Source organism: Cricetulus griseus, chromosome 5 (genome assembly GCF_003668045.3).
Source record: "Cricetulus griseus strain 17A/GY chromosome 5, alternate assembly CriGri-PICRH-1.0, whole genome shotgun sequence".
NCBI lineage: Eukaryota > Metazoa > Chordata > Mammalia > Rodentia > Cricetidae > Cricetulus > Cricetulus griseus.
In genome coordinates this window covers 103,381,946-103,401,338 of record NC_048598.1, presented here as the reverse complement: position 1 = coordinate 103,401,338, position 19,393 = coordinate 103,381,946, and the positions used below count along the sequence as shown (strand labels likewise).

General features: G+C 50.0%; 1 protein-coding gene across 2 annotated transcripts in view; it reads right to left on the bottom strand.

The window, feature by feature from the left end:
- Nucleotides 1-19,393, bottom strand: part of Itpk1 (inositol-tetrakisphosphate 1-kinase) — a 136,868-nt gene that overhangs the window by 102,608 nt on the left and 14,867 nt on the right. The window contains exon 2 of one of the 2 annotated variants that reach the window (XM_027419164.1): nucleotides 2,180-2,204. The exons of the other annotated variant lie outside the window; for it this stretch is intronic. Coding sequence (XP_027274965.1) covers nucleotides 2,180-2,204 — 25 coding nt within the window. The remainder of the gene's footprint in view (nucleotides 1-2,179; nucleotides 2,205-19,393) is intronic. 2 annotated transcript variants of the gene reach the window in all.

The window sequence follows — 19,393 nt, the reverse complement described above, 5'->3', positions numbered from 1 at the left end:
ACACAGCCAGACCCTGAGCTCAAACCACCTTGTTCCTCATCTCCAGAGATGTCGCTTCCTTGGCAGGAGTGGCTGAGGCAAAAGAAGGAATCTACCAGCTCTCACTGAGGCACAGCACGTGCTCACACCCATGCCTGGGAACGGTTACACACCAGTGCTCCTTTAGAACAAAGGGTCATTTCCTGGGTACACCACAATCCCTGTAAATGTCCATCACCGATGCTGCTGCAGTGACCAACAGATAACAGGAAGAGAAATTACTTCCGTGGCCTGGATAAACAGGCAGGATCTTGTCCAGGTTCCTCATGCTCAGGTCTTGAACCCAAGTCCTACATCCATTTAGACGACAGTGAAAGGCTGGCAACACTAGGTGGGAGTATCCTGTAAATGGACCGTGCATTAACACAGAAAGATGATCACAGAGCAAAGAAGCCAGCCCACACCTCAATCCTGACTTCACCACCAAGCAGTTGACTTCTCCAAGGGCAAAAACACCTTGAGACTCAGTCCCCTTGTCTCTATAAGAGAGATACCGCCTCCTATATAATCCAAAGGAGATAGATGCTGGGGTGGCTAGGGCATGGTCACCCTAATCCTCTAACTCATTCACACCTAACCCACTGACTGGCACTCTGCCTACCTCACCCTGGGATGTGGTGCACAAAAGCCCAGCAGATTGGGGAAACACAGCCATGGTATTCAGTTCAGCCTCCAGCTGAACAGTCTCTCTCGGTATCTTCATGTTTTAAAGTTCTCTCGACTCTCCTGGATGCCAGGAGGAGGTACAGGGAGAGACATCACCGTGTACTTTATTTTTAGATGCCAGAGCAGAAGGCACCCAGTTTGGCTTCACTCTGTCCCCAGCCACCACTCCCCTCTCAAGTCATCGTCCAAATGGACAACAGACACATCTTGAAAGCTTTCAGAATCATTTGGCTTGGCACACTCTAAACAATGGCTCCAGGCTCCCGCTCCACCCACAACCAGGGTAGGGAGAAGAGCTCAGGCTTGCTTGCCAGGTATGTGTCTGCCTAGTTGGGGAAACCCTTTCCCACAGCTGCTGAGCAGGGGCCTCCTGAAAGTGAACAAACAAGGGCTCTACGTATGTTTCAGCAGGCTTTCTAGAAACTTCCTTCAGATGTTAGCCATAAGCCTTGGTCTGGTCCCCATCCTGAGTGACCCTCTGCAGGGCAGGCAGATATAGCCTTCAAAGCAAATGGAAGGGGGCTGGAGAGATGGCTCGATGGTTAAGAGCACTGACAAGCTCTTGCAGACAACCAGGGTTCAATTCCCAGCACCCACACAGCAGCTCACAACTGTCTATAACTCTAGTTCTAGGGTACCTGACACCAAGCGCAAAACACCAATGTATAGAAAATAAAAATAAATAAATTTCTTTAAAAAAAAAAAAAGCAAATGGAAGGGTGTGTAGATGGAGTTTCTGTCCAGCCTGGTATCCAGATACTCGGGTTCATCTTGGATAGGGCAGTGAAGGGGACACAGAAAACCAGGCACAGCTTTGGTGCACATGTCATAACCTGCCCCTCACTGTGGTTGTCCCTCACCGTAGGTCCTGAGTTTACATGGAGGTAAATACCACTTCACCATCCTTTGAAAGACGTAACCGTAAGGGCCAGGGTCTCTAAACAGAGTTATCAACAGGTAATAATCCCATGCCCAAGCTCTCTCAGACAGACCAAATCTGCCAACCTTTCTGGGACAGCTGCTGTCGGCGCCTGGACAGCCACCAACATCTCTCCATTCTTTCTTCTCTGTTCCTCCTTCATTCTATCCATACTTTCTCTTCCTTCCAATCTTCCTTTTCCCTTTCTCCACCTATCCATCCTTCTTCGTTCTCCAGCCAATGAGCCCAAGATTGAGCACAGAGGACAAGATGACAGAACACACAGTCAGTCACTACTTCACCAACCCAAATGCCATGACCCCCCAGGACGCCCGGCCCTTCCAATTCCTCACACACCATAACTCTCCAAATGCCAGCAGCTACCAGCCTGAGTCTGTACCCAGCTGGGGGCAGAAGCTACGCCAACTCTCCAGAGGGATGTCACAATCCCCAGGCACCCATAAAAAGCCACCAACCACCCAAACTCTCACAAAGACAGATGGGGTGGGTGCTTAAGTCACCATCTGGAAATGTGGAGAAGCGGTCTGTACTCACCTGCACAACCTCTATCCCTCGCTTCCTGTGGAGAAAACAAAGAAAGCAGGTGTTACTCCAGCAGGCAGGAGACATCCCATCCCCTCCGCATCATCCACCACAGACAGGGCCAGCAAGAGAGCAGCATGAGCAACGTTCAGGCCTCTCTGGCCAGCAGCCTTAGAAGGACCTCCTTTCAAGGACAAGGTTTATGAGCCCCGAGTCCCCAAGTTCCCCTCACAACCTACAAGAGATGGCTGATTCCCACGGAAACTTGGCTGGAGCCCTGTAGAACTGACAGCAACTGTCACCCTCCCAAGCCCACCAACCCTGAGCCAGGCCGGGTTCTTCAGCAGTGAAGACCTGGATAGCCCCAAGACTCCCCTGTTTGTCTCAACTAGATTCCCAAAACTTTCACCCTGAACACCTCGGTCTGGTTCCCAAGCCTGCCACAACCTACGGTGCCAGCCATCCACTTTCCCACTGTGCTTCTCCAATCCTGGCCACTTCTGGCCCCTCTTACCATTCTTTGGCCTCTAAATGACCCATATCCCTCTCAGCCTGAACTTGTTTTTTTTTGTTTGTTTGTTTGTTTTTTTTTTGGGGGGGGTCATTGTTTGGGCTTGAGGGAAGGGTGATTACACTACCTGACAAAACTCCAAAATTTGTCTCAGTTTTGGTTTTTGTTTTGTTTATCAGACAGGAAACTCACTATGAAGTTCTAGAACTTGCTATGGAGACCAAGCTGGGCTCTAATTCACAGCAATCCCCCTGCGTCTGCCTCCCAAGTGCTGGGATTAAAGGTGTGCGCCACCAACACCCAGCCACTATTGCTAATTCTTAACATACAAAGAAATAGGTTTCACTGTGACACTTTACTAATATACCTCATTACACTTTGTTCCCATTCCCTCTTCATGCCCACCCCTTGCCTGTCACCCTCCTCCCCTCAAATATCCCTGTTCCTGCTTCCGTGTCACACATATTCAACTACCCTCACTAGCTTCCTCTCCCTTCCTTTAGACCGCTTCCTCCCCTCACCTAGTCCTCAATTCTAAGTCTGTACACCACAAACAACCCTGCATGTCTGTGTGCAGTGCTGCACCACTCAGACACAAGGCAGGATGTGGGACCAGTCTGCAGCTCTGTCAACAGATGGATGCATGAAGAAATATATATATGCAGTGGAATTTTATCCTGTTGTAAAGAGGAAAAAGACCATGGCGTCTGCAGGGAAATGGATAGAAGTAAAGATCACTGTGCTAAATGAAATAAGCCAGACTCGGGAAGACAAATATGTTTTCTCTCACAGTGGAATTAGCCTGGGCTTTGTCTCCTCCATCTTTCTCCACCACCTTCCCACACAGTCCCACAGCCAATCATCCATCACACTTGTCTCTCTCACCCATTTAAGCACATGGGTTACATTACATCTTCCCAGAGGACACCGCACTGAGGCTCCCTGCTGGCTACCCACCTGCCGCACATTTCTTACTGCAAGCCCCAGCTAGCAGCACCCATCTCCATGAGGTCCAGGACACGGGGCTGTCTTATCACTCTCCAGAGTGTGCATTCACCCCCACCTTCAGGACTCAGGCGAGTCCTCCTCCACCCACTCACACAATACCCCCTGAACCTGGGTTCCCATTCTCCCAGCCCTTAGTCCCTGAGCATGAACTACTGTCACTCAGGGAGAAATGGTAACAACCAAGACCCAAAAGGACTAAAATGCTCCATGTGTGTATTTTACCAAGAAAAAGGACTGGAGAAGGCTGGGGTCCAGGCAAGGCCAGGGGCAGACAGTTTACTTACCTAGGCTCCTTAGAACAGGGACTAAAATTAAAACCTGTGCCCCTGGCCTGGTTCTGGTACCCACTAGTCAACAGCTGCCCATTAAGGGCTGCTGTCCAGTAGAGCTATAAATATGGAAAAGCAGCTTAGCTCCCAGCCCTGGCACAGCATTCAGAGGGTACAATAAATGCCATGGCCAGCCTGGGTCCCCGCAGCCTTAGGAAGTGGGCAGGAGCTGCCTCAGCTGAGGTCACTACGCTCACTTGTTACATGTTCACCATCTGCTCAGCAAATGCTTCCTGAGGACCAATAGAGAAACCAATACAACAGACGGTAAGGTTGAGGACCACTGTAACCAGCTGAGTCAACAAGAAGAAACATGTGGCTAGTCTTTCCTTCAAAGCTACACTTCAACAGAGCCTGGCCCCAAAAAACCCAATGAGAGAACACTATGGTTGATACCACTGGGGACTCTCAGGTCACTCCGTCTTCCTGCACTTCCTGAAGGAATGACAGCCAATAGCCATCTGCTCCCTACAAGGAACAGGCCAGACACACCTCAGCTAGGCCTCAAGCCACCTGTGCCCACAGCAAGGGGACAAACAGCATCATGAGAAGGCTCAGCTATCTGAGAACCTGGATCACCTGCCCCTGTCTGATTCCCAGAACATCCCAGACCAACTGGAGAGAGAAGAAAACTGTAGCTGCTGTCGTGAGTGAGGAAACCTGGCCCAGGTCACATAGCTAGAGCTGCTCCAGGATGGGCTCTTAAACATCAACAAAACATGGACCTAGTGGGAAAGGCACGTGACACCGGCACATGTCACCCACACCCGATGGGGCGGGTTTCACCACGGCCTTAGTCTCAATTTCCCCAAGGAAATCTGCTCATATCCAGATGATCTCAACATGTGGGTCTCACCTGCAAAGCCACCTGTAGTCACTTCCAAACAGTCCTCATTTTACATCACCCAAATCCTTGAAAACAGATGGGCTACATACAACAAGAAAGCAACTGAGAAAGTTTAGAAGACTGAAATCTTACAAAGAACAGAGGTCCCCCAGGAGCATCCAGCTCAGAGCTCTAGGAAGACAGAGGACAAATAGGGACCACCAGAGAGTCCCCTCTCAAAACACAGACACAGACACAGACACAGACACAGACACAGACACACACAGACACACAGACACACAGACACACACACACACACACACACACACACACACCATGCCCTTCACTGGCAACATACAGCCCCACAAGGAGGGGCCCACCGGTTACCCCATCACTTGAAGAAGGAACAGGATGATGTTCAGGGGCTCAGAGAAGGTTCCCAGACTGGTGTAACACAGCTGGACATGACTCCCAGGATGGCAAGAAAAACTTTCATCCTCTGGGCAACAGATCTTGAGCCTCTAAGACCTCTGTGAACCAGGGAGGAGGCAGCGGTGTGTGGGTGGGTGGGTGGGGAATCCGTAGAAACTACATCTCTTACTATTTTCACCTCATAGGGAAATAACTTGGCAGGCTCAATTCCACTTTCATCAGGGAGTCCCGAAGTGTAGACTCCTGAATCCTGCTGCAACCAGAAAGTTCAGAAAGGAAATCATGAGCCCAAATTGAGGGAGAAGAGAGGAACATAAAAGGTAGGGGAGGAGACAGAAACTGGAGAGCTGGCTGTCAAGTGACTCCTCCACCCCCCCCCATCACCCAGACACACGCAAACGTATGAATGCTGTGGGCTCTGGCATGTCAGCTGCCAAACTGTCATCCATGAGTGCAGAAGATCAGAGCAAACTACTGCAAGCAGAAGCCTCTGACAAGCTACATGCCACTGAAGAAACAGCAAAGCAGCAAAAAGAATCAGGCAGGAAGCTTTGTGTATGCCCAGGAACAACTCCAAGGCCACAAAAGAGCCTTGAAGGGCAGAACCCTGCGTGCAGAACACAGCTCTGTTGAGAACAATGTCCAGAAGGAGAATGGGCACTTGTGCACACAGAATGAATCCAAAGTACCACAAGAAAATGACCTCAGCAAGGCTTCAGGTCAAGGGCAAGGGCAGCTGGGAGGAGGAGGGGCTGGAGAGGAGGCAGACTCCTCCTTCACTTTGTCCTTGACAGCTGGTGGATGGAACGAACATCAGAATGTCTCCCAAATCCTTCTAAGGGACAATCTGAAATTACCCCATGGAGGGGCCACACAAGGGTCACATTAGACGCTCAGAACTGAGACTCTAGGCCAGTGTCAACATCTGGGTCCTTGGAAGGCAGGTCAGAAAGGCGGGGGCTACAGGGCTGGGGGCAGCACTACTGTAGCTGGAGGCATTTCCTTGTTTTCTACCACGGGCAAATCCACCGCTTTCAACAATAGTGGAAAGGTAACAATCGGAGTTGAAGCTTAATAATTTAAATGTTATTAAAAAGTCTGTGCCTGGGGCAATTTTCATTTTCCTGGTAAAATATGCGCTAGTAAGTTTGGGGCAGAGGTCTACTCAAATTCATAATCTTGTCTTCCAACTGAACACCAAGGAAGGAAGGACCCCTCCCCAGAACTCCAGGGAGAGGGTGTCCTGAAGGAATTGAAGGCTTGCAGAGAAGAAGGACAGCCCCTCCTTTGGAGAGGAACAGTTCAGGGTTCAGAATGGTGGCCATCCATAGCAGCAGTCCTCTTCCTAAGTGCCACCACGGCCCATCCCTCATCCCCATGCTTAGTCAGTCATGGCCATGGTACTTGCCTTGGCTAAGAAACATGAACTGAAACAGCATGTACTTCAGGAAGCAGCGTTCAGCGGCGACTACCGGACCCTCCAACTAGTCCTCCTGACCTGAGGACATGAGAGGGTAAGACGCCTCCAGCCTGGGAAGAGACTAATCACCAGGAGGACCCTCACCCAGCATTTGGAAGGCTGAGGCAAGAGGACTGTGAGTCTGAGACCAGCCTCAGCTGGAGAGATGCTGTCCCCCAACACCATCCACGAGAGCAAGGGATGCTGCCAATTGTGAGTGGTGCGCAGGCATCAGGAGGACAGGGGCTCTGTAATGTCCAGGACACAGTTATCTGGTCTAAAGTGACCACAGTGGCTTCAGGGACATAGCACTGAGCCACCGCAGAGGAAACACAGCCCTGGAATGTAGGCATATCCACAGTGGACTCTGTGTGAGCATGAGCTAGGCCTTTGATGTTTCTTCCCTCTTGAACATCTGTCCCTGCAGCCTGACCTAGCCTGTTCTGGCTGACACCTGCCCTTCAGGAAGCAGGGGCATGCCCATCTCCACACACCCAAATTTTAAGACAACTCCTGGCCAGGAATATGTGAAAATGCAGCCTACTGGGTGGGGAGCAGCCAGGAACACCAGATCCTTCTCTCACCCCCTCCACAGAGGGTCCCCCTTCTCTAAGTCACCTAAGCCTGGCCCACATCTGGCTTTTCACAGCTATGACCTCTGTACAAATGCCTGTGTTCACGTGACAAACTGCAGCTCACCCATAAGACCAGCTCTCACACCACCTACACCAAGGGCCCTTTCACAGTTGATTTTCAGCCACAGTACCAGCCACTGTTATCAATGGCTCAGTGGCTCAATGGCAGCAGCCAGGGAAGCCCTGGACCCAGCGGCTGGTCTTAATTTTGCCCTTCCATGCCCACAGCCCATGCCCAGCAGGTATGACACTGCACTAGCACCCACTTCCCAGACTTACAGTACCAGGCTCAGCCTGAAGCCACCTGCCTGCCTGCTCCCTCTCTGGAATCCTGGTTCCCTTGCCGACTGCTCTGTGATTTGGATTTTTCTCCTATTAACAGTGCCAGGAACTGAAATGGCCTGATATAAAGACAACATATGAACAGAATTTTAAAGCCAGTACAAACATATGAATTGTTTGGACAGCACCGGAGAAGAACCAGATAAACTGAAAACTGCCATATGTCTTTTTTTTTTTTTTTTATTTATGGGAGGGTGTCCTTCCCTTAACTGGAAAGTCAGCATCCTGAAGACCCTGCCCATGAGGGGCCCCACCCAAGGGAGACAGGCAGGCCCAGGTGTGGGTCTCTCTTAGTACCGACGAAGCAACATGAGTCATCAACCCCTTGGACCTTGAACAAGCACGCTGGGCCCCGGAAGTGGCTCTTCCTGATGTACCCACATGGGCAGAGCAAGTGACTCACCCTGGCTGCCCTACCGGGAGAAGCAGGCATCTGGGGCTACAATGCTTGTGCAACCCACCCTTTGGTCTCCAGAACAGAATTGGAATGGAGCTGGAGTGAGCCACAAAGCCCCCCCAGGACATGTTCTAAGGCATCCACACTGTGGCCGATCCAGCCACAGAGGTACCAGGTCTAACCCTTCAAAGCTCTGACACACCTCCACTCTCTAGAGTAAAAAAAAAAAAAAAAAAATCTCTATTTGAAATCTTTTGGGCCCTCAACTGGGGGACGGACACTAAGGAGAGCTACCCAGAGGCCTCCTCCAACCTGGCTACCGGTCAATCTTACTGAAGCTCACAACACAGCCTGCTCCCTGCATGCAGTACTCTGAGTCCCAAGAATACAACAATCTTGGCCTGGAGAACAAGGTAAGATGCAAACAGGACGCTGGGAGGGAGAAGTCTACCCTGCACGGTCCACACTTTTCTAACACCTACCTTCAAGGTACACCTGCTGTTACATAGCAGTCCTGCTTGCATGAAGCATGCATGCAAAGCACTGACTCTCAGAAAGGCTACACACCTACCTGTAACCAAACTACCTCCTGAGCAACCAACACACTCCTCAACCTGGCCCCTAGTCCCAGGACCACCAGAGACAATCCACAGACATTGCGGGTGAGTGTCTTTTTAGACACAGATTTTCCTCGCCTGACTGTCATCATCACATGCTGGATTTCTCTGTGGAACCCTGGCCCAAAGGAACCCTAAGCCACATGCCCTGCCAAAGGATGCTAACAGACACATGAAAGTTGGGGGACTACAAACCATGAGCTGGTGTGTGTGCTATGGAGTCCTAAGCTGAGCAAGCGTCCTCATTATCCTCACCAGCAGGAGGCACTTGAGGGTTCACAAAGCAAGGGCTACAGCTGGCCCTGTCCCCATCTCAGAGAATTGTCTAAATACTGCCCAAACCTCAAACACATCAGGATGGCAAGTCCCAATGGTAGGTTAGAGAGCCAAGAAGCCTAGCTCTGACACTCGCCTGGCCACAGAGAACTCTGACCTTGACCCAAAACTGCTTTCTGAGGCTGCAGGCTTACCCCAATATGTGAGCCTGAGATGTGCAATGTCAATGAATACTGTGTTCACAGTCTATGGCCTCTGTAACAAAGGAAGCACCATGGCGGATGATAACTAAAAACAACACAGAACCCTACACGGCGTGGGTCAGCCTCTTCTTCCTTCCCAAGATGGAAGACTAGACACTGGCCTGTCCGCTCCAGTTCCAGGAACTGTCACACTCTGGCTCCCAGCCACATCACTGACTGGCCTGCACTGCACCGCCTCATCTCCTCTCTGGCTCTCCTTCGTCCTCTTATCAGGACCTTTGTGACTGCCCTGGGTCCACCCAGCTAATCCAGGGCAATTTGCCTGCCTCGGGATCTCCCTCCCCTGTGATGACACTGTGCCCTCTGACCATGCGGGCCTGGCCAACTCTGCCTGGCACCTTGTCCTATCAGCTATAGTGCCAAGGCTTCATTCAGCAGCTTTACCACTATGACACTCAGACACTCCCTTGAAGTATCCAGGGTGGAGAAGGGAGAGGAAAACCTGCCCAGGGATTCAAAGATGGCCAAAGGAAGAGGAAAACGACACCCCCATTCATAGGGTACCCACAGGGTCAATGAGCATTGACCACAGCTCCCTGATGAGAACAGCAGGCCTGGGAAGGGGTGAGGTGGGGTCCTGGACCCTGGAGACCTAAGAACCCAGGCCTCAGACCTTGGCTGTGAACTGGGGAGAAAGTTGACAATCCTGACCCCAGGTTCATATTGAGGTCAAGGAAAGATGCCCAGGCCATCCACACCCAACTCCTGGCTGTGAGGCAGGTCCCACCCTGGACTCTGCCAAGCTGTGAGCAGTAACAGATTCTCCAAGTGTGGAGCCAGTTAAAACCTAAAACTGGGCCAGCACCCAGACATACCAGGCCCTGACAGGGGCCAGTCAGGCTCCCCATTTACAAGCCTGGGAGTGTAGTAACCTGGCCCCAGTCCCCATTCCAAATACACTAAAAGGCAGCAACTTCATCAGATGCCTAAAACCCTCCAGTTCCAGGGGACTCTGAAGGCCTGGACATGACCCAAACTCCCATTCATATGGTACCCACAGGGTCAATGAGCATTGACCAGAGCTCCCTGATACGCCAGGCCAACACCTGCGGTACCTGGGCTGTCTCGTTCCCACTCAGCCTGCTCCCTGAATCCAGATGAGAGAAGGGATGGGGAGGGGTAAAGCTGGAGTTGCCTGCCTGTGAGTGCCCGCACTGGTCACGCAATGCTTAGCTAACTCCCATAGCCTCCCTGCTGCATGGGACTGACACACACTCAGGTGACAAATTCAGTCATCAACACCCTTGCCCAAGGCTGAGAGCAAGCAAAGAGCAAAGCCATGGTCTAAATTCAGGACTGTTTCTCAGCAAGGGCCTCCTTAATCCACAACCAGGTACTGTGGTCTATATGGGGTCATGGACCTGGCTGCTATTTGGAGACCTCAGGGATATTTGAGAGAAGTGTTCTGAACAGAGCTGCCTCTGGTCTCTCAGCCCACCCCTACCCCAAGCCTGCTAAAATCCTGTCTTGGAGTCTTGATCCACAAGGAGCAGAGTTCTCTACACCTGAGAAACAGCCTTGACTAAAAGTCAAGGGCACAGAAGACACTCCCTAAGGTGTGACTGGTCTCAAACACCCAGGAGTATACAGCCTGGACAGGCCCGGTGGCACTGAAGGTCCAGAATTAGGACAGACCTGGGTCCTCTTGGTGATCCCTTAGCACAGGGCTTCTGGAACCATCTAAGAAAAGAAACTTTTGCTAGGTGGCAGTGGCACACGCCTTTAATCCCAGCACTCGGAAAACAGAAACAGGCAGATCTCTGTGAGCTCGAGACCAGCCTGGTCTACTGAGGGAGTCCCAGGACAAGCTCCAAAGCTACAAAGGGAAAGAAAAAAAGGAACCTTCTAAGACAAAAAAAAAAAAGGGATGAGAAAGCAGATGTCTACAAAGCCATAAAAGAGATGGTTGGCTCTCAGAGCAAAAGTGAGTGCCCCATGCAGAGAGGAATCCAAGCAGGCTCTAGATGCCTAAAATCAGGAGAGGAGACCAATGCATAGAAAAGATGACAGAATAAAAACCTCCAAAGGCTTCTGCATCTGCAGCATCACAGGACTATGGCACAGGTGGGAAGGCCTCTGGGAGAGGCGAAAGTGAGGCTGGGGCCTCAGAAGACCCACTGCCCAGAGTCTCTTAGCTCCCAGCAGGCAGGCACATGCCCCCCACCTCCTTCCTTCCCAGTGTTCATGCCCTGCCAGGCTCTGCAGCTGGGAGTCATGGCAACAGGCCCAAACATCTGCAATAATCCCTCAGAGCCCCACACAGGGGTCACAGCAGCCAACACACCAATGCCAAGAGTCAGGGCCCTGTGCAGAAGAAATGACAAAAACAGGAATATCTGCCTCCAACGAGAAGAGAAGAAAGGAGAGGGAGAAATGCCTGCCAGGCATGGGGAGCAGTATATGCAAAAGGCTCCCTGGGCTCTCCAGGAAGGCTCCCCGATGCCCCATGTGCCCACCCTCCCGCCAGTGACCTTCTACTCTAGAAACATGACTCACCTCAACATCCTGCCCCGTCATGCTTCCACGAAGCTTCTCTTATGACCTGGCACTGAGGCCCCTACCAGATGTCACCTCCCCACCCACAGTCCACACCCTGTCTGCTGTGCCCTACCCACAGGCTGATTCCCACACACACTGACCACCTGCCTATATTTTACCCCAACGCCAGATACACCCTTCTTCTATAATTTACCGCCAAATCCTCTCCCAGGAAGGACAACTCAAAGGGTATAGGAGTGGGGACCCTTGAACTCAAGAGATTGGCCTGCCTCTGCCTCCCAAGTGCTAGGATTAAAGGTGTGTGTCACCACCTCCTGGCTCATCTATTCCCTTTTTGCCTGCTTCTGAAGACTGACTAGTCAGTTTCACCAATGGAGCATAGCAGTGAAAACAGCGGGAAAGATTCCTGAGCTCAAGGAGGGTAAAAACGCAAGCCCTACAGGGTAGGACCATGAGAGACTGGAGCGGGGCTGCACCAGGTTCCAAAACTAGGAGGTCCCAGTGGTGGAGGGTGAAGGAAAGAGCTTGCAAGGCCCTGAGGTAGGAAAGAGCTGGTGTTAACAGAGTCTGAACATAAAAAATAAAAAATAAATGAAAAAAAAATCCCCAGGGGCTGGGCCACCATAGGGAAGGACAGAAGTAACAATTTGAGACCTCAGGGGCCAGTCCTTTTATTGCTTAGACTGAGTGAATCCAGGAATTTGCCTTATGGCTTAAACTCATTTGACCTGGGCTTGCTATCACTTGCTGCTCTGTGTCCAAACTGAAAAGTTACCTGCCATCAACTGTTCCACCAACCTGCTTCCTGGAGACGACAGACACCAGCCTCCAACCTGGAGCCACGCCAGCGTCCAGTCTCATTCTCCTACCTCTGTCTCTCATCTCTGTCTCTGCAAAAAAAAGACTCACTGTGGTGTTCTGGCAGCCCAGAACTGGAAGAGAAGGCAGGTGCCACTCAGCTGAGGGATAGAGGATCCCAAGAGCACTGGTTGGCTGATTGCACATAATTAGGAAGGAAAAAAATGCTCTTGAAAATTAGCTTCCCAAATGCAGATATAATTGCAAGTGTCCTTGCAGAGTGATTACAGCGTCGGCCCAACAAATGTTTTACCAGCAGCCCAAGCCCCACCCTGCAGGCAGAAAGAATGGAGCCAACGAAGGCGCCAGGGCCAGGCGGCACCCAGACCAGTGCTTCCAGGGGCCCAGGGAAAGCACCAGCTTGAGGAGAGGCACACGTCCAGCTCAGGGCCTTCCCTTCTTCCTCCCATTCCCATCCTCACAGGCTTAAACATCACCAGCAGCCAGACCAATAAGGTGTTGGCCAGACTCACCAATACCTGCTTCCTACAGCCAGGTTGTGCTCTACGCCTCAGTCTCTCAATCTGAAAATGGGTATGCTAGCAGTAGCTAGCTCAAGACGATGATGGAGGCTGAATGAGGACCGACACACAAGGACCAACCACTCAGGGCCACAGCCCCTCTCACTCTGCTTCCACAACAGCAGTCACCCATCCTCAAATGCAGATGAAGTTCAGGAAGGCTAAGCAGCCATTAGCTCAGGTGAGCAACATGGATGCAGCCACCAAATCCAAATCCATGCTGTCATCACATTGAGTCATTGTTGGATTCTGAAGGATAGGAAAATGCTACTCTGGGTTGTTAGACCACAGGTCTGGGCCTGTGGATGTGACATGTGGGAACACTCTGTAGGAAGTATGAGGACACTCTGCAGCTCTCATGAATTTCTAGGACTGAAGGGGGCCTGCCTGGACCATACCCCTGAATACTAGAGCACTCCTAGTAACCTCAGTCCATCTCAGCAGCCACCTTAACATCTAGCCTTCACTGCCTGAGCGACTGAAGTGTGGCTCACATCCCAGCCTTGCTGTCTCCTCAGCTGTCCTCCAGTGGCAACAGGCTTTCCAAGCCTTCAGCGCTGTCCTCGGAACAAAGCCCCAGACTCATGAGGACCACAACCATGGTGGATTAGACACTGCACACCAGGCTCACTCCAACACTTGTCCCCAAAGTCAAGCTCCATGTAGACTCCAGATACTCCTGCCAGTCTACCTTCCTCGCATGGGGTGGGATGGGAGTTAGGGTCCAACAGAGAAGTCACCCAACTCCTCTGAGAAGTCTTTCTTTTCTCAACTATGTAGGGTAGGGCTACTCTACCTGAGGACCGTCTCCTGGGGGAGGGGAGCAAGTTACGATCTGGGATGGTCCAGCAACTGTGGAAGAAGGAAAGAAAACCAACCGTAAACTACATCCCTATCGTCTCCTGCCTGGAAACTAACATGGGTCAGCTAGGGAGTCTGGGGCAGCTGCAAGGCCAGCCTGTGAAGGCTACAGCTAACCCAGACAGGCTATCCAGAAGACATAGCTCCCAAGATGGGCTTATCCAGAGATATTTCAACTGTCCTCATACTGGACCTGAGATGCAAGCACCCCCATCAGGGCAGTCAGGTTCCAAGCCAGGAAGCCACCTTCAGACTCCATGCTCTTTGTCAAATGTTATGTGAAATCCACACCTGCCATTCAGGAAGGGGACTCAATGGTGCACTAGTATCTTGTGAGCAAGGCAGTTAAGTTTGGGGGCTTTCTTTATGCCTATCATCTCCACTGATACCACTGTTGCACATTAAGAAGGTGTAGCCGGGCAGTGGTGGTGCACACCTTAAATCCCAGAACTTGAGGAGCAGAGGCGAGTAGATATCTGTGAGTTCAAGGCCAGCCTGGTCTATAGAGAGAGGTCCAGGACAGCCAGAGTTACACAGAGAGACCCTGTCTCAAAAAACAAAACAAACAAACCAACAACAACAACAAAAGAGTGGCCTCCATAGGCTCATATATTTGAATGCTTAGCCACCAGGGAGTGGGCGGATTTTTGAAAGGATTAGAATTTGTGGCCTTGTTAGACGAAGGTTGTCCCTGGGTATAAGGTCTTAAATGCCTATGCCAGGCTCAGCGTCACTTCTTCCCACTGCCTGTAGATCAGGGTAGAGAACTCATAGTTAACTTCTTTCTCCAGAACCATGTCCGCCTGCCATGGCCTGCCATGCTCTCTCTCTAGCCTGATAATAATGCACTCAGCCTCTGAAACTATAAGCAAGCCCACAATTAAATGCTTTCTTTTTAAGAGTTGCTGTGGTCGTGGTGTCTCTTCACAACAATAAAGCATTGACTAAGACATAAGTTAGTACCAGGAGTGTGGTACCGCACTTGCGTGCATGCACACACACACACTACAAGTCACCATAAATTCTTTGAGAATTTTCTTTGTTGTATTTTGGTCATACTCATGGCCCTCCCCCAACGCCTCGCAGATCTGTCCCATTCCAAACCCATCCAATTATATTCAGCTAGTCCTGGCTATGTATTCTTAGATACATGGCCATTCACTGAAGTATGTTTGACCTGGCAAGTATAACACCCTTAAAGAAAACTAACTCTCCTTCTTCCCACAGCTATCAATTACAGCCCCTCAGCGGGGGTGGGACTTCACGACCACAAGCTAATCCCAATACTATTCAAATTGTTCAACAAAATAGAAAGGGAAGGAATACTACAAAGCTCGGTTATGGAGTCACCACGACTCTGATACCAGAACCAGGTAAAGACACAATAAAAATAGAAAACTATAGATTAATTAACATCCCTGAGGAATACATATGCAAAAATCCTCAATAAACCTTTTGAAAATCATATTCAAGAGAATATTAATGCCTGGCATTGTGGCACCGGCCTATAATTCTAGCACTCAGGAGGCAGAGGCAGGAGGATCACCATGAGTTCAAGGCCAGTCTGAACACATAGTGAAATCCTGTCTCAGAAAGATAGATTTAAGGACATAAATCACATGGTCATCTCAACAGACCCAGAGAAGACTTTGGCAAAGTTCAGTATCTGATGAAAGCCCATAAGAAGCTAGAACCAGAAAAGGCCCGATCTTAGCCTCAGAAAGGTAAGTTGACAACACTATAGTCACCTTTGAGCTAGTGGGGAAAACCTCAAAGTATTCCCATTTACCCTCTCTACCCCCTTGCATCAAGGCTATTCGGCATACCACCCACAAACAAATGGATATAAAGAAGAAAGAAGTCAAAGAACCACTGTTTGTGGACGACGTGACCCTGGCTTAAAAGATCCTGATAATTCCACCAAAAAGTTCATATGTCTGACACATATTTCATCAAAGTAACAGGGTAAACATCCAACATAGAGGAAATCAGTAGCTTTCCAACATACCAAGAGTGAACTTGCCAAGAAAGACACCGGTGTGTGTGTGGGGGGGGGGGGGGATCCCATTCACAACAGCTTCACGAAAATTGCAATATTTAGGACTAAGTTCCTAAGAGACGTCTTGGTCATGGTGTCTCTTCACAGAAGGGCTTTTTCTGGAGATGTGGGAACAGGCTGGGGCAGCTCAATGATGTGCCACAATCCACAACTTTGTGTTAGTGTAGACCTAGGTCCCTCCTGTTCCGAAGCCAACACCAATGTCTTTTGTAGAAAGAAGATCTAGAACTGAAGCCCAGGCTGCTTTGAGAGCAGAGCAGTCCTGTGCCTCTACCCATTTAAAGAGAGAGCCCTGTTCCAGGATACCACCACCCACTGACTTTATTTGACATCTACTCTCCAGGTGATAACATGCTCCGGGCCTAGGTGGCTGATGCCATGAGCAGCTTCACAGGGTTAGCCGTTCTGCCCTTCAGGTACACCATGGTCTGAAATCTCCTAAGCACCGGCCCCTGCTAGCCTTTCCAGGGTCCTCCCTCTCACAGGTCCTGTTCCAACGACATCACTTCATCCCCAAACATGAGGCCCAGCTCCCCTGACATATCTCAGGGCTTTTGAACTTATTTGATGCCTGGCATGCCCCATCCCTGCCTTTCTGAAGCTAATTCCTCCTCCTCTGCTCAGAGAGCAGCCAGGATTCTAGTCTTTGGAAAAGCCTCCCTTGACCGCAATGGGGACTGCCCCCAAATTCCCATCTCTGCTGTCTACTTCCTGGCTCAGCTGAAATTCCCCCTTAACACAACCTCACACACTTGTCCTCTGCCCCCACCCACCTCCACAGATTAAAGCTCCAGAAGGCAGATTCCCACCACCTGCAGCTCCAGAGGGATCTCACGAATCTGACCTCCACAGACACCTATATTCATTCATGTGGGTGCACCCACACTCAGAAATAGATACATACATAATTAAAAACAAAATAAATCGATCCCCACCTCAGGACAGGGTTTCTCTGTGTAGCTCTGGCTGTCATGGAACTTTTTCTGTAGACCAGGCTGGCCACAACCTCAGAACTACCCTGTCCCTGCTTCTACTTCTGCTTCCTGAGTGCTGCGATTAAAGGTGACCACTTGGCAATGTTTTTTTTTTTTTTTCAATTAAGTAAGAGGAATCAGAAAAAGAAGACATTTACATTCATAGTAAAGTACGTGTGGTGTTATCTACCCTGGCAAGAAAACTGAAAGAATCCTAAAAAATTCAATAAGATTACAGCACAATAAAGCATAACATAGGCAATAAGTAGATCCATTCCATAGCAACTAGAAATAGTCATTCCCTATTGTACTTTATTCTTTGGGAAGTTTTTTATACTTTCTCACACAAAAAAAATATTTACATATGAAATTAGATGTCAGGGTTTGCTTCAAACATACCAAGTCAATAAAATAAACACAGCCATAAGTTAGCACTTGGGAGATACTGAAGGTGGGAGTGGAAGACAGTGCTGACTTTATTAATCTTTCTGTTGTTTATGCCAGTTTTTTTTTTTTTCTTCTCTGTGGCTTTGGAGGCTGTCCTGCAACTAGCTCTTGTAAACCAGGCTGGTCTAGAACTCACAGAGATCCACCTGCCTCTGCCTCCCAAGTACTTGGATTAAAGGCGTGCGCCACCACCGCCCGGCACAGAAATTTTTATAATAAAAATTTATCAAAATAAAACTTGGTTTGTTTGGTTGGTTTCTGTTTGGTTTCAAGACAGGATCTCACTCTGTACCCCTGGCTAGCCTGGAATTCACAATGTAGACCAGGCTGGAACTCTCTACCTGCCTCTGCCTCCTGAGTGTTGGGATTAAAGGCGTGCAATACAATGTGTGGCCACCAAAATAAAAATTTTAAAAGGCCTTTCTATGGGACTGGGACTGTAGTTCAATGGGAGACGATAGATTTCTGGTCACCAAGACACTCTCAGAGGCTGTGTGCTTAAAGGGCCATCAGCAACACCAAAAGGAGAGGGAGAGAGGAAGGGAGAGGGGGTGGAGTGGGGGGAAAACAAGGCTGAATACAGTATAAAGTATAAATATGGACTCTGTTTACACTACAACGCCAGACGTAGAAATCAGAAACCAAACTGTTACATGCACAATGGCTTGGGGTCCATGACAAATACATGCCAAAAGGAAGAGAACACCCAAGGCAGACACGTGGGCAGGCGTGCAGTAGAAGTCTCTTCGGGTTTTGGTTTGATGCTCTCTGCATAGGGCTAATTTCAGGGAGGAGATGATACCCGTCTGTCTGCTTCAGCTGGGGTTCAGTATAAACCAGGGCGTCTGGGGCCCTTCTCACAAGCAAATGGGACCTGGGTGGAGAGGAGGAAGCTGAAAGGGGGAGGGGCGCTAAGGGAAGTCAGCCTTGCTGGGTCTTCAAACCAACCACATGAGGTCCCTCCAGGGCCCTTCTCAGCCCTCCACGGGCCTCAGCTCCCCACCCTGACTGACATAAGACAGGAGAGAGAGAAGGCCCCAAGATCAGCCCTGCCTGCTGAAGGGCCACACCAGCCACCTGCCCTAGACCCGTTTTGAGATGGGCAATAACAATCAGCCTTCAAAGGCATCTTCAGCTAAGAAAAAAAAAAAAAAATCAGATGAGAATAAATCAAAACCATACCGTTCGCTGTGCCAGAACCCACCTCCATCAGCTTGGTGGGTACCTCCTCATCCGTACCGCCCCACAGCTGGAAGATGGAACCCAATTTACAGAGCTCACACTTGGTCATACCCTAGAAGCTGGCCTGGTTTAGCACACCTGACAGCCTGCCTCCCGAAGGTACCTGATGTGAAGGCCAGATTAGCCTGATGAGGGAGGACAGTGACTCAGGCTGTGGAGTCCTTCTGCAGTCAGTGCAAAAGGGGTATCACAACAGACGGTTGTGTCCAAAAAAACCTCGTAAGTTGAAGCCTTATTCCTCAACAAGACAATATTTGGAGATAGGTCTTAGGGAAGTCATTAGGTTTAGATGAGATCATACGGATGGGGCTCCCACATGGGATTAGTGCCCTTAAAGAGAAAGATCAGTTTTCTCTCCCTCCCTGACACTTGAGGATCCACCTGGAAAGCCTGTGTGCTAGGAAGAAAGCCTTCCTTCACAAGGAGCCCAGTCGGCAAGCCTTCCCTGAACTTTTAGTATCCAAGTAGGACAACTGAATACATTGCAAGTTCCTAAGCTGTGGTATTTGTTACAGGAGTCAAGAGCTGACTAAAACAAGGGGAAAGGGTCACCATGGGCCCTGGGGGAGGCCTAGCCTCCAAAGGAGACTGACAAGAGCACATCCAAGCCCAGTGTTGCCCAAGAATAGCAATGGTAGCCTATCTTCTGGAGTTATTTCCAAAACACTGA